Source organism: Tasmannia lanceolata, unplaced genomic scaffold (genome assembly GCF_043159265.1).
Source record: "Tasmannia lanceolata isolate RefF3 unplaced genomic scaffold, GAP_Taslan_0.1 ptg000015l, whole genome shotgun sequence".
In the NCBI taxonomy this organism is placed as follows: domain Eukaryota; kingdom Viridiplantae; phylum Streptophyta; class Magnoliopsida; order Canellales; family Winteraceae; genus Tasmannia; species Tasmannia lanceolata.
The window spans coordinates 38,755,859-38,783,270 of NW_027518692.1; the positions used below are offsets into that span (position 1 = coordinate 38,755,859).

The window sequence follows — 27,412 nt, forward strand, 5'->3', positions numbered from 1 at the left end:
ATTATCTGTGTTTACTTCCTCTTAAATTTAGGTCTGTTTTTTATTTATTTTGATTAGAATAAGATATTTAAAAAGCTAACTTCCCATCACCTTGCCATGTTTGCAAACTATAACTACAAAATGAGGCTATTTTTAATTACAATGGGTGGCTCTCACAGCTCTCAGTAATCTCAGTTCATATTTTTGCTTCATTTTTAATTATTTTTTTAACTGCTCTAGGTTTTTCTATGTAATATTAACTTCATTTATAATTATATTTATCTTTAGATTAGGTTTTCATAAGTATGATTGCCACTGATATTCAATTTAGATATGATTCTTCTTAAATTTGTTTAGAATATGATCTTAGTAAAGCTACGCTCATGTTTATTTATTTATTTATTTTTGAGAACTGATTGCGAGTCCTAAACTGATCATCCCTCTATCAATTTGTATTTCTCAATCTCTTCCGATTAAATGTGTAAAGAAAACTCCATATGTCGGATGAAGAGAAAAGTTAAGTTCTCTATATTGAGGCCCAAAGTTGTACTTTACAAAAGAAATTCCCAAGCTTTTTACCTAGGTTTAAACTATGCTTTCCCCAATTTCTCACCAGTTTCATCAAAATGCCATACACCATCTTCTACCGTGCTTTCGACCAACCTTTCTAACTTAAAGTTGTGCTAGCATTTGCTCAAATCTGCCTTTGTCATAACCATATAAGTCCACCCTTTTTTCCCCTTTACAACATTTTTCACACATCCTTTTATGAGACTTTTGTCCCACTAGTATGATATATGCTTGTAGGTGCATTGAAGCCCACCTCGTTCGAATATTTGAACCAATCAATTGTTGGGCCCTAATGTTAATGGACTGTGTCCCAAAACTCAGCTCCATTTGATGATCCAAACCTCCCAATCTATCTATAAATTACATCATATAGAAACCTCTATAGATTGAAGAGCTAGGATCGCTAGGATCATCCAATGGAGATGATTTTCATGCTACGACATATTTACGTTGGGGCCTACCAACTGAATGGTTTAGATCTATAAACTAGGTGGGCCACACTCTATTAAAAAAAAAAATGTGCACCTCTGTACATACACCATATACCAGATATTTATTAGAAAATTCATTTGATGGGCCCCAACGTTAATAGGCATTTACCTAAAAAATCATCTCCATAGGAGGATCTAAACTCTCCTAGATAAGAGATTTAGGATCATCATAGGGAGATGATTTTTTAGGGAAAGGCCTATTTACATTGGGGCCCAACAAAAGAACAGTTTGGATCTTCGAATCAGGGAGGACCGAGTGATTTTTTTGTAAAATACACTTTTTTATGGTGTCCACCTTCTCCTGTTCTCAAAGAGAAGAGAGAGTATTAGTTGTGAGAATAAGGGGCCTACCTTGTTCTAAGATCTAAACAAGGCCCACCAAAGGTTCATGAGTCGGCTCGGGTCGTTAAGCTCAAAAGCTCGGCTCGGGCTCGAATCAGGCTCGGCTCGGCTCGGCTCGGCTCAGCTCGGTCAGGCTTACGAGCCTTACCGAGCTTTTTTTCACACCCCTTATCTTCCCTGGACAGCCCTATATAGTGTAATTTCACTACTTTTTTTACACTATGGGGATGGTCCAAGTAACAAATGGGGTTCCTAAAATGAAGTGACATATTTTGCCTCCCTCTTTTACTCCCTAGACAACCCTTTTAGTGTATATATTAATATATAATATATATATTTAAATATATTAAATTCTTAACGAGCCTTAACGAGCCGAGCTGAGCCGAGCCGAGCCTGGCCTAAATCGGGTCGGCTCGGCTCGTTAAGGATTCGAGCCGAGCTTTTTTCGAGCCGGGCTCGAGCGAGCTTCCGAGCCCGAGCCAAAATTGACACCCTTATTCATGAGATATAGATAGAGAGTAGGTTGTAAAAAGGGGTTGCATTTATTACTGCCCAATAAAAAACAGCCTACTCTTCATTCAGCGTGAGCTGGGCCTTGAAAGCCCATGACACTATCCAGTCCACCTGACTCTCTCACTCCATTCGCCCCCTCTTCTCTGACTCCTTGTTCTCCAGCGTGGAAGCTGAATTTCTAGGCCAACAAAAAATTCCAAACCATGCAATTTCTCCACCCACTTTCCTAAAAAATTCCCATCTATAGGTTATCTCGACCAACACGTCTCTTGGGTTCGATTCCAGAATCTCTGAAAAATCAAAAGCATGGCCGAATTCCCTCAAAATGCCTAACAAATAATGCATTCAAAGCCACACTTTCCCTCCCTCTCTCTTTACTTTTCAAACAAGACCACCAAAAAGGAGTTGATTTCATATCAAAGGGCATTTTCCGTGGGAATTTGTTCTGATGGTGGTCTCAAAGCTGAAAAGCCTGAGATGGGTTACGATTTTTTTGGCGGTTTCGAATGTGGGTCTGATTTTTCTTGGTGGGTTTTTGATGATTTCGGTTTATCCAGGTTGTAGCAGGGGGAAAATACTGCCTGTTGGTGTGGTTACTGTTGTGGCTTTTTTTAGGATCATGTCGATGATCGGAACGGGAATTGCGCAGGAGGCAACGGCGTCGACTATCGTCAGCCAGCAGGCGGAGAGCTCTGTGGTTAATGCTGTTATCCGCCATCAACGGCGGGTAAGTTGTTGTTGTTGTTGTTATTGTGTTGTTTTATAGCTTCTAAAATGATACTAGATGCATTCATATATTTGGTAACATGGAGCCTAAAAGCAAGCTTAATAGGAATATTAGGAAACCCATTTATCTAAAATGTTTTGTTTCCTAGTATTTTTGACTTTATCTTTAACTAGATGCATTATATAGTAGTAAGAGATTTTAGAAACTCTTATAGGAACTTTATTTTTATTAGGAGTATAAAGTAAGTATTTTGCTATATGTTACTTTTGTTAGGAGTCCAAAGTAAGTATCTTGCTATATGTTAGTGGATTAGTTTAAGAATGTTGCTAATATGCGAATTCTTATTAAAAAAGATGTTTTGAGAGGGAGACTTTTATTGATTTTATGAAATGATGCAGAGAAGGGAGAAACATGGACGTTTTCCTTTTCTTCTTCTTCTTCAATTTGGATTAGTAGGCGTGATTGTCATTCAACCTTGGTAAAATGCCCACATGCGCGTAGGTGGGCTACATCATCTGGTATCAGCGCATGAATTCTGTGATGGAGACATTCGTCATCGGCACCAAGAACAAAGGAAATGGCCTGAGTAGTGGTTCACGAGGTGCTGGAAGAATCCCTGGGAGAGATCACAGCATCAAGTATGCAGCACGGAGAAATTGAGATCGATTGGGGCTTCTTCCGTAGCGGGGGATGGCAGGACACCGTGAGCCAATGACGACTAGCAAGAGCTGAGGGAGGCTACCTGAGGAGATTCTAATTGTTGGAAATCATGTCTCGAGGTTGAAAAGGTAACACTAGACTTGAAACCATTCTATTGTTACTTGGAGCAAAAAATCATAGATTGGGCATCACCACCAATATACAATGAATATTCGGACGACGAATATTTAATAGTTGCTGAAAGTAGTGTTTAAAAAGTCGTTGACTAGACTTAGAATTCACCCGAGCCGACTCCCTTTTACCTTGGCCGTGTTCTGCGTTGCACCACATCCGCATTCCGCGTTTTGCCCTACAAAGTCAATAAAAACTCCTTTGACCCTCCCGAGTTATGACCATGTTAACTGTGTTCTTGGCCGCGTCCGCTCCGAGCCTACAAGTATTTCTCTTGGCCGCATTCTACATCACATCCGCGTTTTTAAACATTGGCTGAAAGTTCAAGTATTGTATGAGAGCTAGTGAGTAAGATGGAAGTAGTAGTTGAAGAAATTCCAGAGTCGGTGAGGCCCTTGGTTGAGGATGTCTCTAATGTTTTCCTAGAGGACCTACTGCACGATTACACCAATTACAGATATGCTGAGCACATATCCATTCTTTAGCTTTGTAGAGGAGATTCTGATAGGGCAACAAACTAAGTTGATGACCATTCTTCGTTACTTAAAAACTCGAGGACGAGTTTTTATGAATCATGGGAAAATGATGCCGATGAAAATTACTAAAAATGTGCGCTCTTTGAAAGATTCATATCCGAGGACAGATTTTCTCCAACCCGGGGAGTCTGTTGCAGCCATATCATTGACAACGTGGAGCCGAAAAGCAAGCTTAATAGGAATATTAAGAAACTTATTTATCTAAAAGATTTTGTTTCCTTGTATTTTAACTTTATCTTTAACGACATTTTCATCATTCAAAAAAATAAAAAATAAAATCGTTAACCACTGACATGTATGATATCTGTTTAAAACCCACTCTATGGAATTCATTTTGAAGTAATTATCAAGTTTTTAATCCGGTCACCACATGCATCAATTTTTTTCTCTTAATTTATAATCTTGCTTGTTTACCTCATTTTCCTTAAGCATCTTCCCTGCCTGAAAAGCAGATGAGGTATAAACGGTGGTTATGGTGGACCCGATTTGGAATGGTGATCACCATGTTGCAATTTGTGGGAGCAGCTTATTTGATGATCATCACAATAAAATATATATCTTATGACGACAGATCAAATGGTTGCTTTCTAGGTATGTGAAAATTTATTCTATGAAAAATATTTATACCTCTTAAATATACATGCCAATTCTAAAATACTTTTTAAGTCTGAACATTATCACAAACATTGGTTTCTCTTAATATGGCCTATTTCTCTCCCTTTTCGTCTGAACAGATGGAATAAGCTATGCTTAGCTAGATTTTATTTTGATAGGCTATGCTTAGTTAGTATATCCAAACAGAAACCATTGGTTTCTCTATCTCTTTGACTCTCGTTCACTCGTGCAGTTTAGTAGAAGGGATTTTTATTGATTTATGAAAAAAAATCTTTAAGAGGCGTAGAAGCCTGAAGGGTCGGCCAACCCGAAAAGGAAAGCAGTTGCACCCCCTCCTCCCAACCACGGAATATTAGGCCAAGGTTACCTTTATCATAATGATGTGGCCCGAAAAATGTTGGAATCTCTCTTCTCCATTCTCCAATCTGGATTTTTACTTGATGGGAAGGACTGGATATCTAATGAGGCTGTTTTGTATGCATAAACAATTCATGGATAAGCTTCTCCTGGAATTTTAGAATCTGCTTGGATCGCTTATCCGTTGGCTTTGTTATCCCGAAAAAGATAGGAATCTGTATTTCCCACTATCCAATCTGGACTTTCCCTTGATGGGAAGGACCAGATACCTAATGAGGCTGTTTTGTATGCATAACAATTCATGGATAAGCTTCTCCTGGAATTTTATTATCTGCGTGGATCACTTATCTGTTGGCTGTCTTACCTAAGCAGATGAAGATAAGCTTATCCCATGTTGGGGATGGTCTGTGACGGCAAGCTCCAAGTAGAGGAGGTTGCAAGAGAGGAGAGAAAAGAAGGTCATGGGAGAAGTGAATTTATATCTTTGAAAACCATGGATAATGAAATCCCATCTCAAACCTGAGATTTCATTATTTGAGATGAGATTTCATTATCCACGGTTTTTAGAAATAATTTAATTCCAATTTTACCTTATCCACAGTTTCAGGTGGCACCAAAAGCAGGATAGTTGTATTATCTGGGGATAAAATTATCCTCGGCTTATTATCTGTATACCAGACAGCCCCAATAGGAGTAGCAACAGTATTGCATCCCTGGGGGGAGGTGAGAATGGCTTCCAAATCTTCACCCATAGCTTTGCCCCTTAACAGGGACTTGCTCAAATTGATCTATTGATTTATATACCAATACGTTTCTGAATGAAGAGAACTAATTGCATGGCCCCAATTATTATTATTATTATTATTTTTTGAAATGAACATGACCCCCATTATTAAGGACTGAAAACTGGAAAGCAGAGAAGTACCAACTCACCACTTCCTCCATATTAGCCTGAAATCAAATTTCAGGGAAAAACACAATGCGAGTAGCCTTTCAAGCTGATAATAAGCCTTCTGCAAATCTAATTTCAGAATTGCCTCTTTGAATCCCTCTCTTCTTACCTAGCCCATACTTCATTCGGTAGGCATTACCATCCAAAATTTGTATGGAAGCTAAAAAGACACCATAGTGGCCACAAGTCATGGCACGTGTTTCTTGATTATCAGAAATAAGACCTGGAGATTATCTTGTAGACTTAGCCAACTAAACTTGTAGCCCCGCACTCTTTAATAGTTTTTTCATTTCTAGCATTAGGGATTAAGCAAGGATTTAAATTTCGGTTTCGGCCGAAATCATGAAAAAAAAAATTAAATTTTTTGTTTTTTAAATTACCGAAATTTCGGCCGTAATTACTGAAATTTCCAATTTTCCTTGAAAGATTTGTTAAAAAAATTCAAAAAATGAATTTCGCCCACAATATGTTTGCTTCTCTTCGTCATTGGTGGCTTCCTGACCTTGTGGATCGTGTTTATGAACTTATATTTTTGTTTTCTTGTCCTTCATTCTGTTTTTTTCTACTTGATTGAAATAGAGATTTTGTAATTTTGATTATTGAAACTTAATTTATATCATCATGTCCAATAATTCAGCACAGGAAGCAAGTGATGAACAGTGGAAGCAAATTTTGTTGGTTGCTTTTCTGATCCTGGTGTGGCTTCTAGTTATAATACAATGTCTTACGGGGTCTGATGTTTTGAGATGGAGGTCTTTTTATGCAACACAAGACAATGCATGGAAAGCTCATTATCACGAAATATTTGATTATGGCATTCGCGAGGCTTTATGCTGCCTCGGACGTGGGAAGTACATGTAGGTTTTCTCTCCGCATTTGATTCAACCATGCATTTTCTTACTGTTTTCCTTTTGATGTGCTCCGTTTTACTTTATTTTACTTTTCTTTAATCTAGGAGTGTCTTGGAGGAAGATGAAGTTTACTCTGTGGCAACACTATTGGGTGATTTAGTTGCATATCGTGCATCGGGCACTGGACATTTAGAATTCATGGCAGGTTAATCTCTTTAATGGAACAGAAATTTCTATTGCTGACTAACGTCATTCATAAGTTTGCTTCAAATGTAAAATGTGTTGCATTTTCTGTGTACATTTTATGTTATACCATACTTTGTGACCATTCCTTGTGTAATTTCTATTTTGCAATAAGGGTACCCCTTACTAATATTTACTTGCGACTTTGATTTTAGCATATCTGGACAGATTGCTGGGCCTTAGTGGTTGCTGAATGCAAACTATTATTCTACTAATAGGGTATTTTTCATAAGGGCGGCCAGTGCACGCTCCCGACATTGCAGGGTCTGGGGAGGGGATAGATGTATGCAGCCTTACCCCTGCTTTGCAGAGAGGCTGTTTCCATGCCTTACCATTGCGCCAAGGCTTGCTCGCCCTATGCAAGGGTATTTTTCATAAGGAAAAAATATTTTCTTCATTTGTTCTGTATGTGGTATTTCCATTAACTCATCTCAACTATGGGAGGAAGGCGGATTTCTGTCATAATGCTAAGGAGAGATCGAGAAGATGGATTGTCACCATAGGAATGGAGAATGGAGCTCCAACATGAAGCAAATGCTGCAATTTGCACCAATGGAATGCACAAATGCAAACCCTCGGTCAAGGATGGTTTTGCCGTCACACCTTACTAAACAGGAGCCGTCCACCTATGAGTTGAAAGAGAATTCCGGTGCCTAGCTAATCATGATAATTTATATTTAGGAACAGTAACGCTCCAATTGGGAGCCAATGAGTGCCCGACATCCTATTGCGGGCTTTGCCCAGTCAGGTAGTTCGCCCACTACACTCCTCTCTAGCTCTGGGTCTTGGATTATTAATTCGGGAGCCTCAAACCACATGACTGGTAACTCTTCTCAGCTTACCTCTTTTAGATCTTTTCACTCTGATTCTTAGTCCATTACCCTTGCTGCTGGGTCCACTTCTCCCATCACCGGTGTTGATACTATTTGTCCCCATCCTAGTCTTCCATTATCTTTAGTTTTATGTGTTCCTAAGTCTCCCTTTCGTTTGCTTTCTGTTAGTCAGCCTACGAAAAGCCTCAATTGCTCTGTCTCATTTTATCCTTCTTACAGTCTTTTTCAGGATCTCTCGACTGGGCGACCGCCGCTCCCCGTCTCTCTTTGAATTGCATGATATAGACCATCAATATCTGCTTTCAGTACCTCGACTGGGAGGATGATTGGATCGGGCTGCGAAGTGGATGGGCTCTATCGTCTCGACTGTCAACCGCCTACCGCGGGCTGTGAAGTGGATGGGCTCTATCGTCTCGACTGTCAACCGCCTACCGCTGCCTTACATAATTCCGTGGACGCTTATCAGTGGCATTGACGTCTTGGCCACTCGTCACTTCAGTGGCTTCAGGAGACGCATATTATTCCTTGCTCTATTTCTTCTTTTCAGTGCGAGTCATGTGAACTCGGGAAATACCATTGCTTGTCTTTTCTATCCCGAGTCGTTAGTAGAGTCTCTAGTCCTTTTCAGTTAGTTCATCTAGATGTATGGGGACCCTCTAGGGTCACGTCTTCTTCTGGTTTTAAGTACTTCATTGTTTTTTTTTTTATGCCTATTCGCGTATGACATGGTTGTTTTTACTTAAAGATCGTTCTGAGGTCTTCTCTGCTTTTCATTTTTTTCATACTGAAATTAAGAATCATTATAATAGCAATCTCAAATGTCTACGCACGGATAATGCTCGAGAATATTTTTCTGGATCGCATGGTTTTCAGGATTATCTTTCGACTCATGGTATTCTTCATCAGTCCTCCTGTACCTACACCTCTCAACAAAATGGTGTTGCTGTTAGGAAACTACATTACTTACTTGAAGTGGCCCGCACTCTACTTTTTCAAATGTGGGTGCCTAAACCCTATTTGAGTGATGCCATTCTTACGCTCTGCTTCCTGGCTATTCATCTCCCCTCGTCCGTTCTTCGTGGTGACTCAACCTTTATGGTTTTCCATCCTCAGCAGGATTCTTTTCCTCTCACCCCTCTCGTATTTGGCTGTGTTTGCTTTGTTCACCATCTAGGTCCTGGTCGTGATAAGCTTGACCCTCGCTCTGAGCGTTGTGTCTTCCTGGTTCACTCTCGTACTTAAAAGGGACATGGTTGCTACAGTCCTTGTCTCCGTCATTGGTTTGTGTCTGCCGAAGTTACGTTTTTTGAGTCCGAGCCATTCTTACACCTGAGACTCGTACCTCGGTTCTTGAACCGGTGGTTTCCGTTCCTCTTCCAGTTCTTCTTGACTCAGTTGTGGTACCCCCACACCAGCATCTGTGCCTGTGGCTACACCGACCTCGGATCCTCCTTCTATTCCATCTTCGGCACCACCTGTTCCTCCAGCTACGACGAAGCAACATCAACGTCGTCGGCGCAACAATGACCCCACACCACCTCCTCCCAAGCCGTCTTCTTCTCAGCCAGAGATCCCGGCCTCTACCTCTCAGGTATCCTCTCTAGCTTCCTCTGTTGTGCTTTTTTATTCTCCTATTGCTTCGCACACTCGTTCTCATTCTACTGTGCATCTTATCTCTAACTTTGTTTCCTATGATAATCTAACCCCTACCTTTAAAAATTTTGTGTCTTCCTTATCTTCTATCTCTTTACCAGGTTGAGGCTCTTGCTCACCCTGGATGGCGTGCTGCCATGGACATAGAGCTATGCCCTTCACCCGAGTCAGACTTGGGATTTGGTTCCTCTATCTTCCGGTGCTCGACCGATTGGCTGTAGATGGGTGTTCTCCATTAAATATTTGTTAGATGGTACCGTTGAGCACTTGAAAGCGTGCCTCGTTGCTAAAGGGTACTCAAACTTTCAGTGTTGAGTACACCGAGACATTCTCTCATGTTGCGAAGATACCTTCAATTCGCATGCTCCTTTCTTTGGCAGTTAACCATGGATGGGCCCTTCATCAGTTAGATGTGAAGAGTGCCTTTCTTCATGGCGACCTCACTGAGGAGGTGTATATGGAGCAACCTTCAAAATATGTTGCTCAGGGTGATGTCCTCCTCTGTTTGTCGCCTGTGGAAATCTCTCTATGGTCTAAAGCAATCTCCGCACGCATGGTTTGGGAGGTTCATCGAGGTTGTCATGTGCTTTGGCATGAAACAATGCGTCGTAAATCATTCGGTTTTCAGTCATCAATCTTCAGGTGGTTGCATATTGTTGATAGTATATGTTGATGACATTATCATCATGGGCAATAATTCAGAGGGCATACAGAAATTGAAGACCTTGCGGAAAGAATTTTCTACCAAGGATTTGGTCGTCTCAGGTACTTTCTTGGGATAGAGGTATCATATTCTTCTCGAGGCCTCTCTCTATCACAAAGGAAGTACGTTTTGGATTTATTAGATGACACCAAAATCTTGGAGTGAAGCCAGCTTCTGTACCCATGGTTCTTAAGGTGAAGCTTGTTCCAGAAGAGGGGAACTTGTTGGAAAACCCTGGCAAATATAGGAGACTAGTTGGTAAGCTCATATATCTTACAGTTACTCGCCCAGACATATCATACGCTGTAGAGGTAGTTAGTCAGTACATGAGCTCTCCACATACTTCTCACTGGGCTGCAGTAGTCCAGATTCTCAAGTACCTGAAAGGTGCTCTAGGAAGGGGTCTGTTGTTTAAAAGGCATGGGTCTGTTGTTTAAAAGGCATGGTCATATGAGAATTGAAGGCTCTGATGCGGCTTTTTCTGGGCTGGATCTCGAGCAGCAGATAGGAGATCAACCGCTGGGTATTGTACCTTTGTAGGAGGTAACCTGGTGTCATGGAGAAGTAAGAAGCAAGATGTCATAGCCAAGTCCAGTGCTGAAGTCGAATACAGAGCAATGACACACACAAGTACATAATTTATTTGGTTGCGTTCACTTTTGTCTGAGATTGGTATTGTTCCTTCTTTGCCCTCGCAGTTGTATTGTTATAACAAGGCTGCAATACATATTGCTACCAATCCAGTCTTCCATGAGCGCACGAAACACATTGAGGTGGAGTGTCATTTTATTCACGAGAGAATCCAGAAGGGAGAAATATGTACTGTGTTTACTCGTTCCATAGATCAGCTGGCTGATATGTTAAAGTCCTTAAGCAAGGCCAAATTGAGACATTTGTACAAGCTAGGAATGTATGATATATAATTCCAGCTTGAGGAGGAGTGTTAGAATATATAGAGTGCCTAAAGGCATTGTTGTCTTTGTACTTTTATTCCTTTAGTATAAATACATAAGTGAGGGGGAGATCCCTCCCACTCATTATTATCTTCTCTCATTCTCTCTTGTAACAGTTTAAATATCGACATTTGTCACCATACTGGTGGAAGCCTCAATTGATACCCATTGGCCAAAGCGGCTATTTGTATCATTCTTATTGGTAAGACACATGAATCGAATAATATAGATTCTCATGGTGTTAGAAATAGAGTGACACCAATGTTTCAACGACGTATATGTGTTTACTTCTATTTCTAATGATTTTTTTTTATATTTTCTTCAACATAAAACAATGTGCCTTTTTTTAAGTCTAATCATTACATTTGGACTATGCTGTCGAGCATATTGATATGTCGTTTGTTTTGCTTGTCTGTCAAGTTTTTAGTTACTACTTAAAATAGAATTATAGAAACAATTATTTTAACCAGATAAATCATACAGTGTACAATAAATATTTGTAAGAAAACTCACAAATCATTAGATACCTAAATGTTTCACACAATGTTCCAAAATGCAGATGTGAATGATTCACTGCGTAACTCGTTTCAGATTCATTCTTCACTAGAAAATGAGTCGAGGTCAAAGAATTTGGATGGTGAATATTAAATGATGTAAAACAATCTGGAGGAGTTTCTAGGTCAATGTTCAGTCAAAGGAGAGCTAGAATAGGATGAAAAACTATCCCTTAAGGTTTCATGACACTTATACTAGGCGGTCCAAAGCGAAAGGGAAAAACCCATCTCGTTCTATAGTATTATTGATCTTAAGTCCAACCATATAAATGCTAAAAACTGTTCAAAATTATCATAATCAGCATGGTCATCTGAAAATAATATGTCGCATATGCTTGGATAAGCATATAATATCTGTTATTGTCGACCCCCATATCATCACTAGTTATTCTTTAAGCAAGGGTATTGAAAGGGGAAAAGGAGGGTTTGAATTTTACAAGTTTGGGCTTTTATCTATTTGGAGAAGAACTTAGTCCTTTCTTAAAGCTTCTATGTCCAAGGGATTGGAACCTTTATGTGGTAGATTTTGATACTTCTAGTAAGAACTATTTACTCCCTTCTCTATTATTCGGGCACTGTAATATATTTTCTTGGAATTATCCTTGCGTAATTTCTTAGATCTGCTATAGGTGTGCGTTGCACATGCTTTCGGGATTATTTTCTATGCTCTAGAAATTCTTATTACCCATTATATCAAATCTGTAATTTTTGTATAATCCGAACATCATCTTGCACTGTTTCTACTTTCTAGTGAGGAAACAATCCCTCCCCCCCCCCCCCGCCGGGCGCTAGAGTTGTCCTTGTCCAAAATCATAGATCATGTTTTGTTTGATGTATGACAAGTTATACTCAAGAAGGCATTGTTATAAAACTCCGCCGCACTATTGTCGACTCCCCTGAATTGACTCCCTTTTACCTTGGCCATGTTTCGCGTTTTGCCGCTGTGTTTCACGTTTTGCCCTATAGAGTCAATAAAAACTCCTTTCACTCTCCCGAATTATGACCGCATCAACTGAGTACTTTGCCGCATCAACCGAGTACTCGACTGTGTCGTGCCGAGTCGACTAGGATTTTCTTCGGCCTCTTTCCCCGCATCCACGTTTTGAAACACTGCAACAAAGACCTTTATGATATCCATTCTCTCTCTAAACAAATCAATTTACCACCATGGAGGCCTAGAACAGTTCTTAAACCAATTGATAGCAATAAGAGAGTCGCCGCCAATCCATACCACGGAGCATCCAAGGTTCATCAAACATTTCAAGCCAAACCAAATTGCTTTAACCTTGGCCACAATCATGTGATCCATGCCACAAGGATTTGTATAACCTGGTTCTCTTGCTTGTCATAAACACTGCCAGTACATTATATCTTAGTTTTTCTTTATTCCATTTACATCTCACACACATCACTAAGAATTTGATATACGAAAGAAATTTTCAGGACTTGCACTATTACAGAGGCATAAGCAATCCCAAAAATCTTATGAAGAGCTAATGGAGGCACCCGAAACACAGATTCGAGAGGCTGCTACCTTTCATCAATTTGCGGAAGCTGCCTACACAGTTTGGTTACAAAACATTCTCAATGTAGCTATTCTACTTCATGTTAGCATGATCATTTCTTACGTGAACAGGTTCTTGATGCAGGGACCATTGCTTGATTTTGGAAGAAATCCTGTCCTATTTCCTTGTGCATGGCTCTACAGACAAGGGGTTTTGACCCCCTGGACTCGTAAGAGGTTGTCATTCACCCTGGATCATACTTTTTCTTAGTAGTCGTATGTATATCTGGAAGAGAAGACCATGAGACAAAATTATTAGGGATGCAACTCGAGTGGTTGAACCCAACCCGAAACTCTAAACCGTCAACCAGAACCCGACCTGACTCTCAACCCGATGGAGGCTAACCCGACCAAACCCGAAAAATTAATAGCTCAACCCGAACCCAACCCGAACCAGACCCGCTTTCCCTATTCGGGGTTGGGTTGACCTGGTTACGATGATATCTTTCCCCTTTAGCTTTAAATGTTCCAAAAAAACAAAACAGATAAATGATAATTTTTTTTAAATGTTGGGTTTTGATGCGCGTCGGGTCAACCCGAAACCTAACCCAACCCGACTCGGGTTCAACTTCCTCAACCTGAACCCAAAACCGACCCGACTCAAACACAACCCAACCTGTGTTTGGGTTGAACCTGACAGGTTTGGGTCGAACCCAACCCGAGTTGCACGCCTAATAATTATGTTAAAGTGAAATCTTATTTTATTGTTCGAACATTAAACCTTGTTTCCATTTTCCACATAGCGTTACTACTTTTGAATTGTTCATATAAGTTTAGTGTATTTTTGTTGATATTACGTTGATCAGGCATGTTATGTGATACCATGGGTGAAATTTGTCATGTTTCATTTGCCACACTTGATATTCTTGGGTGGTCTTCTTTTTTAGGCGGCCTGTACTTGAAGGTGATAATTGGTGGCGTGGCCATGCGGCGGCCTTTCTGAAATATGTTAATCTGCACCCAGAAGCTCTTCGGAAAGGACGTGTTAGTCAGGTAATGTTTAATTCTAACTTTGAGTAAGGAAATCTTCCCTTTTTTTTAATACTGCTGCTTAAAGTGTTTAATAAAGGGGCGATGATATATTCGCACCCCCTGTAGGATTATTCTCACCCCTTTTATTAAGTGAGGAATGTTGTTACCAAAACAAGGGGGTGCAAATATCTTTTGCATTTTTAGTATTATAACTTTTTATTGGTAACATTTGGGAATGCAGGATTTAATTAGTAATAAATGAATTAGAACGCCTAACTATATATATATATATATATATATATATATATATATATATATATATATATATATATATATATATTCTTCATGAGATCGATCTTGAAGTCTTTAACTAGTTCGGGTGGATGATTCTTGCTACAAAGGGTTCTGACCTTCCTGGAGCTGATTATCTTGATAGTTAGGCCCTGTTTGTTTAAGATTATGATGACCAATTGTCAGTCAAAAACCTATTATTGGACTCAAAATTAAACGTGATTTTGAGCCCAATAATAGGTTTTGGGCTCACCATCGGTTGCATAATCTAAAACGAACAGGGCCTTAATGTGATGTGATGACAATTGTATCTTAATAAGTTTAAGACCTGCTAGCAAGGATTTTCTAACCTTAAAGCTGATTATCTTCAGTCTTCTTTTTTCTTTTCTCTTCCATTGTGAAACCCTTGTTCTCTTTGAACTGGGAAATGCTTTGGTGCAAAGCAACTATAACAAAATATCTTTTTGGGTGCATCTTATGACTGCATGAAAAAGATTGGACAATGATTAGTGCCACACTTCGGGGGTTCTTAGGGGAGAGTAGTTGTTGGTGCAAAATGCAAGAATTGAAATTTTGTTTTTCCTCTCATTCCTTTTTTCTCTTTTTGTTGTTTGGCCTTCTCACCCCTCTTTGTTTTTCAATGAATCACTGGTTCAAAAAATTAAAATAAAAGAAGCTAGTGCCTCACTTGATCCAAACCATCTCGTAGAATGTCAAAGCATGCGTTCCACTTCTAAGCATACTGCCGCCCTTACATATGGGTATTTAACACCTTATGACCTTAAAACCCTATTTTCTTGTCCTGAAACCCTCCTATATTTCACAGGTATAAATTATTCTATCATTTTCACAACCCTTTTGGAGTCGAGCCATGTAAAACTAAAACCTCTACCTTTAGCTTCCTTTTAAAATTCCCAGACCCGTTAGTGACTGTGGTTCGACCACTAATTAAGAACATGTAGATCTTATTGGAAGATATTTTTGCAGGCAAATTCCAAAAAAAATAAAATAAAAAATGTTTCATATGAATAGAATCACCTCGGTTGTGTTCCAAGTATCGATTCCAAACTCCAAAAGTGTGAGCTTTTCATTGATTCAAATGATTTGCACTTTGAAATGGAGTTTTGAGACATTTATATAAACATGCAATTTGAACTCTAAATTCCTTGAAATTTCATTTGACATACAGTTGTTTATTTGTTTTTCTCGTTGACAGACAAAGCGTGAAGCTGCATACTTTATTGTGGTTCTACATCATCTAAGATCTGTAGTAATTGCTGTACGTGGAACCGAGACTCCTGAAGATCTTATTACTGATGGATTATGTAGGGAATGCCCCCTTTCAATGGGAGACTTAGATGGACTGATAAAGTAAGTGTCTCCCTCTTTCACCTCCCGCCCCTCTCTCACTCTCTCTGAATGCACAAATTTGTTAATCTCTTGTGTTCGTATGTCAATTTTCTTTTTGTTGTTGTTGATAATATTAAGGAATAAAAATGATTGGTGTTCTATATTTACCCATTGCGTGCAATATTTATTCAGATAATGTTGTCGGTCAAAAAAATAAAAATAAAAAGGAACATCAGATAAATGGTTGCTGGTCATTCTTTAGATAACTTGAATTGCACTCCTTATTGTGATGCTTTTGGTAGATTGAAATTGTGTTTGCATAATATGCTTTGACGTTTTTATTCCACATTATGCATTGATTAATTCTTTCCATTATATGCTTTTGCATGTTTATTCAGATAATACCTCCGAGTCATTTGAGGTATATTCATCTCCTCATCTATTTTCAAAGGCTTCAGTAATAGCCACTATGATTTTGTTATAACTGAAATTATTGAATGACACGTGACACCAGATTTTTCTTTTAGAAAAGAAACCCAGATTTTTTGTTTCTATAATCATCCATGAAAGTAATGCAATATATCATGTTACCCTTTTGAATTGAAACCCATCTTGCGTAGATTTGGGTGAGTGAGTTGAAGTGGTTTTGAGGCTACCCGACCTCCCAAGTAGAAATGGATCTTTATGTCAACGCAGGATGTATGACCCATGGTATCAGTTTGACAAAATGGGCCTAAAAGAGAAATTTTATTGGGTCCACTTTCTGATAGTCCTAAAACATTCAGGTTTCTTATATTACTCGGGTCATGATATTGCCACAAGGTTTCCTTGCAAAAACGTAACTTTAGAGGCACCTGCATATCCTTTGGAACGGTGACTATACCTTTGAAAACTAGTGGATATCAAGCCATTGTGGGATCTCTTTTCTGTTATTTCGGTAATACAGGGGATAAAATCCTCCCGCCATGAAAATTATTCCCTCAAGCATCCTCCCAGATAATTGTAAGACCCCTGCAATGGTGAAGGAAGTAATGTGTAGAAAATCGAGAAATACCTTCTCAAATAGGATCACACATGAAGTGCAGCAAAACGTCAAGATAAGATGAGAGAAATACAATCACACGAAAACACGAACACAAGATTTACGTGGTTCGGCAGTGTGCCTATGTTCACGGGAGAAGAGTTTCATTATTTCGGTTTAGGGTTACAGAACTCTCATTCTTCTCAACCATTAAAAAAATAAAGAAAAAAATAACTCTCATTCTTCTCTGCCACGAAATCATAAAGAAAATCTCTCACCCATTACCCTAATACGTGGCTTATATATCAATGCCACTACATTTTCCCACCCGCTTGTGTGTCGCGCACATTAGTCCATCAAGCTACTGAATAATGCCAGAATATCAGACATTTGCACAACGCAATGTTCTCATTTCCGATATTTACTAAGATCAATATAGCGCCTTGCAAGCCTCGTAGTTCTCATCAGTTACATCTACAACTGACCTTGTCTATGGACATCACACCTTGGAAGGATCATCTTCTATAACAATGAATTCAACAATGGATACTTATGTGACATAGGCTTTAGGTTGATATCGTCATTAGGTATGCATTATTCTCCCCCAAATAATGTTTCTAAGAAGATATCATCCTCATTTCTTGCAAGGTTGTCCGAATGCTGTCAACCTCTCATAAACCTTACACCATATTTCAACCTCTCATAAACCTTAAACCCCAATTCTCAAGCATTGAAAACCCTAAACCCATCTCCACATCTCTCGCAACCTCAAGACCATAACGTCACTCATTTGAATCTCATTCGAAATCTCACTCCCAACCCTCTCGAAACCCTAACTTTCCCTTTCTTCAGCATTCAAACGCCTTTTTTTTCCTCTCACCATTCGAAATTCTACAACCCACCACTATATCATCCCAAACCCTATTTTTCATCCCATTCCATTTTTTTTATCATTAAGCACTCAATGCACCCTAAAGCACTGCACTCCGCCCCCTCTTCTAAATAGCCAAACCCTTTCCCTTGGCCCTTCCACGGGGTTGTTCATGTTCCTTGAGGCCTAACATGTTCATATCCTTTCTCTAGTTCTATTTCATGGCAGATGTATTTTTTTTTGAATGATAAGTTCAACGTGGATGCATTAAAAATAACATTATTAATTTTTAATAGCGGACTGTGATGTGACACTGTTCTACACGCTAAAGTGGACTGTTGCTTCCTCTCTTTGTGGGAATGTCGGCTACTATGCCTCCATACGGACTGAGGTTCTATGTTATGCACTGTTTTGTATTTTTGTGTATTGTTCATCCTTGATTGGGACATTGTCCTGTGAGACTGTTTTGCTGATTTCATTTGCCATGTCATAGACAAGGAAATTTAAGTATTGTTACAGTAAAAAAGATTAAATAACGCCTTCTCCAACAGCTTAAGCATTTGGAGTGACTGGTTGTTTTCACATGGTCCTGAGTTCAAACCCACTTGATGTAAAAAATCCACATGCAATGGTCAACCCAAAAGTGGGGCCACATGTGCCACGTGTAGGCCAACCCAAAGAAAGAGGGGGCCACACATGAGGGGGAGTGTTAAAAGTATAAAAGATTAAATAACACCTTCTCCAACAGCTTAAGCTTTTGGGGTAACTGGTCGTTTCACAAGTATCGGTTGTAATAGTCATTCCTTTGGGTTCCTCAATTCAGCAATTTACTTATGAAGTCTATGATTAAATGATATATGGTTGCACACTCATTTCATTGATTTTTTTTTATTTGGATAGGATAAAGGGACTGATTCTTTATGCAGAATCTAACCAACTTGCATATCTGCATTTAGCCTTAAATCTAGATTGCTACTAACCACTTTCCTCTGCATATCACTGATTTAAACTCTATTTCGTGCTTACAGTAGTGAACATTTAGCATCTGAGGTGAAGCAAAGTGTTCTCTTTTCTTTTCCACACTACGGGCATTCAGGAATAGTTGAGTCTGCGAGAGAGCTATTCATGCAAATTGATGGACAATCAGCAAATAATGGCCATGGATTTGAAACCAGTGGTATGATTATAATCCTTTACCTCGTGTATATTGTATAATGCATCCTTTCCACTGAAGCCTCATAACATTTAACTACATTTTGCTCTTATATTGTACCTAGTAGCTTATGGTAGACATCAGTTCCATGTGTCGTTGTAGATAAGAGAGGCATATTAGCAATTGATATAGACCAAGAGGAAATTATTTCTTTTTGCTTCATCAAGAAAGCCAAAAAATTGTCAACAAGTATGTGTGATGCACAAGGACAAGAATTACTTGTTCTCCAAATTTGGAAAGGGCAGCCATGGAGTTGGAGTTTCACTTTAGTCACCATCAAACATTGAGCTAATCACCCGAGCCAAAATAATTGTGGGATAACTCCAGTAACATCATCCTATACCGAAATACTAAAACTACAACTTCAGTTGCATTATTAAAACTTATGGTCCTACATTGCCGATAACAGCCATGGTTTTAAATTTCGGCCGAAATTTTGGATTTCGGTTGGGACCGAAACTGAAACCACCAAAATCTGGAATTCCAGCCAGAGTCCAAAATTTCGGCCAAAATTTCAGGGAAATGTAATTTTTTTTTTTTCCAAAATTTCAACTGAAATTTCGGTACATTATTGAAATTTGTTTTTTTACCGAATTTCGATATTTTTGCCAAAATTTCAGTTTCGGCTAGGTCCGAAACCGAAACAGAAATTTTAAACCTTGATAACAACCTTGTACTGAAATACTAAAATGACAACTTCAGTTACATTTTTGTCCTACATAGCTGATAACAACCTCATCCTATTTGTTATTGTTAGTGAATGTATCAACTAAGCTTGCTTAACTTGAGTTTCCTTTGGTATTGCCAAAGGCAGTTTGAGTCATCCATGAGAGTTTGCTGCCCGATACCCTCTTCAAAATTTTGGCAATTGGGCTAATGTGACTCCTACAAAGGTTAAATTGTAATAATGGTCTTGTTGAAACTTCAAGGATAATGCCTCTGATCGCTTTCTACAATTCCGTGATTTTATCTTCGACGAGTTCTTGTCCAAGTACGAGTTGTTAAATCTCCACTTCACATCAAGAAATGAATTTTCCGGTGGTATGCATTAATAAGGAATTAAATAAGCTTGACAATGAAAGCCATGCCTTATATGACCATGCACACTGAGGAATATGTTGAAACTTGAAGGATAATTAATGCCTTTGATGACTTTCTACAATTCCATGATTTTATCTTCGAAGAGTTCTTGTCCAAGTACGAGTTGTTAAATCCCCACTTCACATCACGAAATGAATTTTCCGGTGATATGCATTAATAAATAATTAAATAAGCTTGACAATGAAAGCATGCCTTATATGGCCACCGTGCACACTGATGAATATGTTGAAGGATGTCTCTTTGATATTTTTGACGAAAGGCACATGGGCTAATTGAATTTCATGTTGAACCAATTGACCGTGCCCTCAAGAAAGGATGCTAGCTCCCATATTTAGTGGAGTACAATACTTGGTATTCGAAAGGAGAGAAGGATCTAATTGAAAAGTTGCCCATAGGTTTCAAGCTGTTGAAGACGGGGACCATCCTAAGGTTTATATTTTAACTTATGGGGACCATCCTCAAGTTTATATTTTAACTTTAAGTGTCCCTTACAGAAGGGGTGTTATCAAATTAAGGGGGCATTAAAGTATTTTTAGGGCGTCCTTATCAAACTTACTAAATAAAGTAACTTCATATTTACTAAAATAGTAAGTGTGGAATTACTAAAAATACCAAGTGCAGATTCATTAAAAATACTAAGTGTGGATTTACTAAAAATAGTAAATGCATGTTGCTAAAATACTAAGTCTCAATTAAGAGTTTTAATTTGTGTTAAGTTGTTAGTTTAGTCATAATAGGATTAGGAGTCCAAGTTTGATTAGAAGTAGGAGTTTTCTTGTCTATAAATGTAAGGCCATTGGCCTCTTTTGAAGAAGGAAATAGAAGATTAAAGAATCTGCTCCCAAGCTTCGATGAACCCTTGCTCAGGAGAAGACCCTAAGGGGTAAGTGTGCTCTCTGCTCTCTCTCTCTCTCTCTTAATTTTTTTCTCTCACCTGCAACCTGTAATTCTGAAACCTGCAAAGTTTGCTGTCCTGAAACCTGTGCAAACCTCTTTCCCCCGCCCCTACATACCTAATACAGCCTGTATACCCCTTTAATCCTTTACTTCCTCATCCTAACCCTCACTATACCTACAACAACCCATGTTTCCACGCTCGTCCACCCTACTCTTACCTAAATAGTCAAACTGTCAACCCAGCTGGCCAACCTTCTTAGACCGTTCGAACACCAACAATCCCGAAACCAGTCCTATAATCCTTATTTTTGTCCAGAACTTCAAACCAGATCCTAACACTCCGGATATGCACTTAAGTTGGACATCCAAAGATACGAAATGTAGAGAAATCAATTAACTTTCTAGTTCATACCTCTTATGGAAGTTTGAAGTCAATTACTACATATGGAGATATACCATCTCTACTTCATATGTCTAAAAATGTCTTTGATAAATTTGCATTGAGCCTCATAGACCTGGATCTCTCAAGAAGGGTCCTCTGCATTCTTTCACACGCACCGTTCTGTTGTGGGGTACCTGGATTAGTGAAGTGACACTTGATTCCCCAGTTTTTGCAGAAGGCTAAGAAATTAGTGTCGCTGTATTTCATGCCAATATTAACCTGTAGACATTTCAGTCTTTTTCCCGTCTTGTTCTCGACTTCTGCCAACCAATCCTTCAATTTGGAGAAGATTTCAGACTTTCTTCTCATGAAATACACCCGTACCTTCCTCTAGTAGTCATTAATGAAGGTAATCCATGCCGCACTGTGATCTCACTGGTGATGGTCCCCAAATATTTGAGTGAACTGCTATGCATTGCTATCCTTCGCACTGCTTCCCATCTTCACAATATTTGCAAAAATCCAATTTGCAATCCCGAAGTCCCTTGAGCAATTTTTGTATATGAAGTTCCAACAACCCTCGCTCACTCATATGCCTCAGAAGCATATACTATAACGATGAATCATCTTCGTTGGCCTCAACTGATGCAGTTCCACCCGTCACGGTGCTCCCTAATAGCTTGTACAAATTTCCAAAATTCTACGCTTTCATTATGATTAGTGCTCCCGTGACAATTTTCGTAACTCCTGCTGTGCTGTACTGACAACCACTAATCCAATGCGCCAAGAAATTAAATTCTTCTTTAACTCTATAACATGCCACACCTCAGATAAAGTCCGCATAATTCCATCATGCATCTATTTTCACTGTACCTATCCCAATAGCTTGAGGGGCCACATCATTTCCCATAAGAGCCTTTCCTCCATTGTATTCTTTGTAATTATCAAACCAGTCTTTGTTCAAACACATTTAATAGGAACATCCCGAATCAAGGATCCATATTTTTCGGAACTAATCCTTACATATAGACATTGATAAAACATCCAATTCATCTTCGTTAAATTTTTTCGCCGTAATACTTGATTTGAGGTATTTTGTTTCTTCTCTGCTAAATCTGTCTGATGCTTCCTCCAGTCTCTTTTGATGTGCCCCTTTTCATGGCATCAAGAACGTTCAACTACGATTTGGATCAAGATTTACCCTATCTAGCCTCTAATATGAGAGAGGGAACAAACAAAATACCTCAAGCCCAGCTGTCTTGGATTCTTCGCCGGTAGCTTTCTTTATCTTTTCGCTTGCAAGAAGGGCTGACGTTACCCATGCTGTGGCCAAATCCTAAAAAAATTGTGTAGTAGGAGCCTGAGGTGTATTCTGTGTCCTTTTAAGTTGGTTTTGGATTGTGTTACGATGCTTCCATTCGACGACCACACAGTTGCCTGTCAAGGCGATGTTTTGTTCTCTGATTATTTGTTCGTTTTGACAACCCTTTGAAATTGGCATGTGATAATACTAGTTCAATGTTTTAATATTGTTAAAAAACATAACCCAAATGCCACATGCTTGTGTAAGCTTGTATTTACAAATTTATAGTGAAATGCTTTGACTGTTATAAGGCTTGGATTTTTTTTTTGGCGCTACACGTCTCTTTCATATATTGTTATTTTGTCCTTAAATAGTTGCATCATTTTTTCATATTTGCTCTTTTGTGATTGTTGGAATGAATGTCTTTCCAGATGATTTTCCATCTGGAACAACTGGATTCCTTTCTTCATTACTGGGAGTTGGATGTGAATGTCATGGGTACAATATTCGCATTGTGGGGCACTCTTTAGGAGGTGCTGTTGGCACATTGTTAGGACTGAGGGTAAGAGTTTATTCACTTCAACTAACACTACTCTATGCACAAGCTGGTACACCCTTTTTTATATATTGGTATTTTTTTGAATGGTAATCTATTGGTATTATTGTCCCAATTCAGCTCTTAACAATTGTGTACCCTAGTTTCTTCTATTTGCTTCATTTAACTGATGACTTCCATTGTTTCTCTTTATTCCAGAGTATGAATTATATGTTTGTATGAATGATGTAGAATTATATGTTTGTATGTGTGTATGAATCATACGTTTCCATCTACAAGTGCACATAATAGAGTGTATGCCATTGCCATTTCATCCCTCATCAATGAAGTAGCCTGACACTTCAGCACTACATTTACAAGTGCCCAAAGGACTGTTGGCAGGTGTGGACATGGGGGTCTTGTTAGTGATAAATTCAAAGTGTCAGCCAAATCATAGGTTTTCTCCTTCTTGAAGACCGCTTCTCATGCATTTTCTCCTTGGGGATCACTCATTATTTTCTTCTGTCTTCTTCCTTGGCTTTCTAGTCTTAAGATAAGGACTATGATCTGAAATTACTTTCATCAGGTATTGCGGATTGCTTGACACCCCAGTTCTACTATTACAAACCCTAGGAATAGCCTTTCCTACCCAATATGTACCTTCCAAACTCTAGATCTAACCTTCCAAACCCTAGGTACACTATTGCAAACCCTACATCTACACCTTCCACACCCTAGATCTAGCATTCCACACCCTATATCTATACCACCGCCCCAATTTGAAACTCGCATCCCATCTTCTGCCTCTTCGTGGACCCTGCCTTCTCACCAAAGCCCCAAACCCATCTTCCACCCCCTTCATGGGCGCCACCTCCTTCCCAAGACCCATTAAAAACAAAAGAACAATCTCCCTTCCATTTACCCTTTCACTCTTTGATTCCCTAAATCCGACCTCTTCTTCATTCTCAAGGAGAAAGGAAAATTATTTAAAGAATCCCGTTTCAACGTCTTGTTGGAAAACTTATCTACCTCACAGTTACACGCCGTGGTATCTTCTTTCCCTTAAGTGTTGTTGGTCAATTCATGTAAAGCCCTACCGTGGATCATTGCGAACTTGCTTGACATATTCTAAGGTATCTCATGGGAGCACCTGGAAATGGACTTGTGCTTCAGTAAAGTAATCACTTTTTTTTTTAATGTCATGAAAAATAATCACTTAAATTTGAATAGTTTTAAGTTGCGGATTGTGAAGTATTACTTTCATACAAAACAATCTACTGTTGGCCATTGTACATTCATTGCAGAAATTTAATCAACTTAAATGTGAAAAGTCTTTATGATGCGGTTTATTATATCTCAGGTTTGTCATATAAGCTCATTTGATTTTATGCTAGAAATTGCCAAATTATTTTATTACTGTGTGCCAGACCAGATTGTTTTTCTTATGTTGTTTTTCAAATATAAGAAATTTACTATTTCTAATTATATTGCCTTTTCTTGCTACAGTTATATCGGCATTACCCAAACTTACATGTTTACTCCTATGGAACCCTTCCGTGTGTGGATTCAATCATAGCTGAAGCATGTTCAGGATTTGTGACTAGGTGATTATATATGGCACTGTTTTTATTTTAGGGGTATTTGGTTTCAGGTTCATTAATGTAATTTCCTTTTACACATAGAAATGGAATTTATTTTCCATTAGGTTATCTCTCTCTCTCTAACCTGAAATTTATCTAGGAATCCGGGGTGAGACCTTAAATTTTATTAATGAATTAAAAGAGTTACAAGAGGGGGACATGCTGCCTTACCTCTAAAGTCTAAACCCCCAAAATACTCACTTCACACAGCAAGTACTGGAATGCACAAAGCATCACATCTTGTAGCACCCATAGCTTTAGTGGGGAGATCCTTCCAGCAAGTTATCTCTTTTCCTCGTGATCTAAGTCGCAAATATCGTTCTCGGGAATTTCTCGGCAAGGGCAAATCTCCGGATGTATTATTTTTAAAATTTTTTTATTTCGGGAATAACTATAAAAATAAAATTATTTAAAAAGACATATTTTAAGAAAATATAAAATAAAAAATTTCGTAAAAAAATATCGCGATAAATGATTAAAAATGAAATTATTGCTATATTTTTTAAAATCTTGGGATTATTTGGAGATTTTGTCGTTATGATAAAATTGCGATGTTTTAAAAATATTGGAGATATTTGTGACATAGCTCATGATTGATATATCTGGTATTTTGGTACAATTTCATTCATTTTCTAATCATCCTGCATTTGCTGTTTAGATTAGCTGACATAGTTTGAAACTATTTGCAGCATTGTGTACAATGACGAATTTTCATCACGCCTTTCAGTTACCTCAATTCTCCGGCTTCGTGCTGCTGCTGTCACAGCCCTTTCACAGGACTCGTCTGCCAACTCTGCTATGATATGCAAACTAGCCCGACGAATATTGCATGTAAATAAGTACGATGAAAATGGAGGGGATGAAAGGATATCCAATAATCCTATTCAGCCCAGCACTGTGACAGCCAATGATGGTCTCCGTATGTATAGGCGGAAGCCCTACAAGCATGCTATTAAAGGTGGGGTTTTTCTTTGTTGTCATGTAGTTTCTTGCATGCTGAATATGCCTAGTGTTCGTAATCACCCTTGCTCTCTAATGGAGGATGAGGATTTTAAGCCTTCATCGACTATAACCCTAGAACCCAAGGTTGTTTCTGATCATAAGGGCTCTGCATTCCCTGCAGGGGTTGGCGAGCCGGGTCAAGTTCTATTTCAGGAAGAAACGTCATTCATTGACAACATGGACTCTGAAATTTTGAACGATAGTTTTGATGGGTTTAACCACGTGGATATGACGAGTAATTATTCTGATATTCTTGACAACAAGGTTGTTTCTGATCATAAGGGCTCTGCATTCCCTGCAGGGGTTTGCGAACCGGGCCAAGTTCTATTTCAGGAAGAAACCTCATTTATTGACAACATGGACACTGAAATTTTGAACGATAGTTTTGATGGGTTTAACCACGTGGATATGACGAGTAATTATTCTGATATTCTTGAAGACAGTTTTGATAAACCTAACCATAATGATACTATTTCATGTGGAGATACTATATCTCAGTTGGATGATGTTCCATCATCAGTTGAACTGTCAAACAGAGATCCCCCAGAGATGTTTTTGCCAGGCCTCATCGTTCATATAATACCAGAACAGAAAAGAAGCCTTTTTCCTTTATGGAAAAGCTGGAATATTCATGACAGAGAACCTAGTTATAAAGCCTATATATCACATAGGGAAAGCTTCAAGGATATCATTGTTTCGCCGTACATGTTCCTCGATCATCTACCTTGGAGGTAACAATCCATGCATTTTTATTCATTGTTTCCATTTATTTCATCATCTATACGATGTTCTGAAGGCAAAAATTATATTCTGGGTTAGGTTTGACACTGTTATTTATGGCAATATTATTATTTTTTTACATATTTTAACGATAACTCATATGGAATACGCAATTTTAGTCCTAGAATTCGGAACCGGCTTGAATCTTTCTGTCAATATATTGCAGTTGACAAACAGGAAAAGAAAAATTGTGGACTCGATCTTTATCAGTCTATTTACCTGTAAATGATGAAATGATTCCTCACTGTTTACAGATGTAACTACGCATTGCAAAGAGCACTGGAGGAACGAAAGGCTCGAAGTCCATCTAATACTAATTTGTTCGACCAATCTCATATGGTTTGAATTTTACTTGTGGAGAGTGGTTTCTACTATGCGGTTTCCACTTCTCCAATGCCCTGCATTTGTGCACAGAAAGCTTCAACCAACAGTTGAGTTTGAGCTGTGCGCCGCGAGATTAGAATGTAGGGATAGCTGACAGTGCAAGGGTTTGATCCCTACTTACCATCGCAGCACAAGAGGAGGAGACGAAGACAAGATTAGTGGCCTAATGTGAGATAAATAATCCCTCCATTTCTGTTCTTGTAAGATAAATAATCCCTGTTGTATCACATTTTTCCTAAAAAAAGTTGGAAAAATGTATCTATTGCTTATTCATAATAACTAAGCTAATATTTATGTATAAGCTATGAAGAGAAATTGGAAAACCATACTGTAAATTCCAATTGACATTGCCATTTATCAGAAGAAAATGGTATCCTAAGTCACTGTTATTAGTTTGCCCTAA

At 38.7% G+C, this 27,412-nt stretch overlaps 1 protein-coding gene across 4 annotated transcripts; it reads left to right on the forward strand.

Annotated features, from left to right (window-relative positions):
* The first annotated feature begins 1,959 nt into the window (after nucleotides 1-1,959).
* Nucleotides 1,960-27,412, forward strand: LOC143847145 (lipase class 3 family protein). 4 transcript variants are annotated; one of them, XM_077355855.1, is made up of 14 exons: nucleotides 1,962-2,622; nucleotides 4,442-4,580; nucleotides 6,551-6,770; nucleotides 6,869-6,969; nucleotides 13,147-13,268; nucleotides 13,353-13,444; nucleotides 14,155-14,260; nucleotides 15,747-15,901; nucleotides 18,801-18,949; nucleotides 23,100-23,230; nucleotides 24,710-24,807; nucleotides 25,533-25,801; nucleotides 25,967-26,576; nucleotides 26,880-27,412. In XM_077355855.1, the coding sequence occupies exons 1-14, from the start codon at nucleotides 2,344-2,346 to the stop codon at nucleotides 26,968-26,970; spliced, it is 2,562 nt and encodes an 853-aa protein (XP_077211970.1). In that variant the 5' UTR covers nucleotides 1,962-2,343; the 3' UTR covers nucleotides 26,971-27,412. The 4 variants fall into 4 exon arrangements, with proteins under 4 accessions (XP_077211969.1, XP_077211968.1, XP_077211970.1 ...); XM_077355856.1 differs by adding an exon at nucleotides 3,021-3,410 and having other exon boundaries at nucleotides 2,483-2,622; nucleotides 25,533-26,576; XM_077355854.1 differs by having other exon boundaries at nucleotides 1,960-2,622; nucleotides 18,804-18,949; nucleotides 25,533-26,576.

Excerpts from the sequence above, each read along its gene's own strand:
- LOC143847145 (XM_077355853.1), top strand. The coding sequence starts at position 2,344 with ATGGTGGTCTCAAAGCTGAAAAGCCTGAGATGGGTTACGATTTTTTTG. Across the intron at positions 13,269-13,352 it reads TTGCGGAAGCTGCCTACACA|GGACCATTGCTTGATTTTGG; the intron begins GTTTGGTTACAA and ends TTCTTGATGCAG. Across the intron at positions 23,231-24,709 it reads GCACATTGTTAGGACTGAGG|TTATATCGGCATTACCCAAA; the intron begins GTAAGAGTTTAT and ends TTCTTGCTACAG.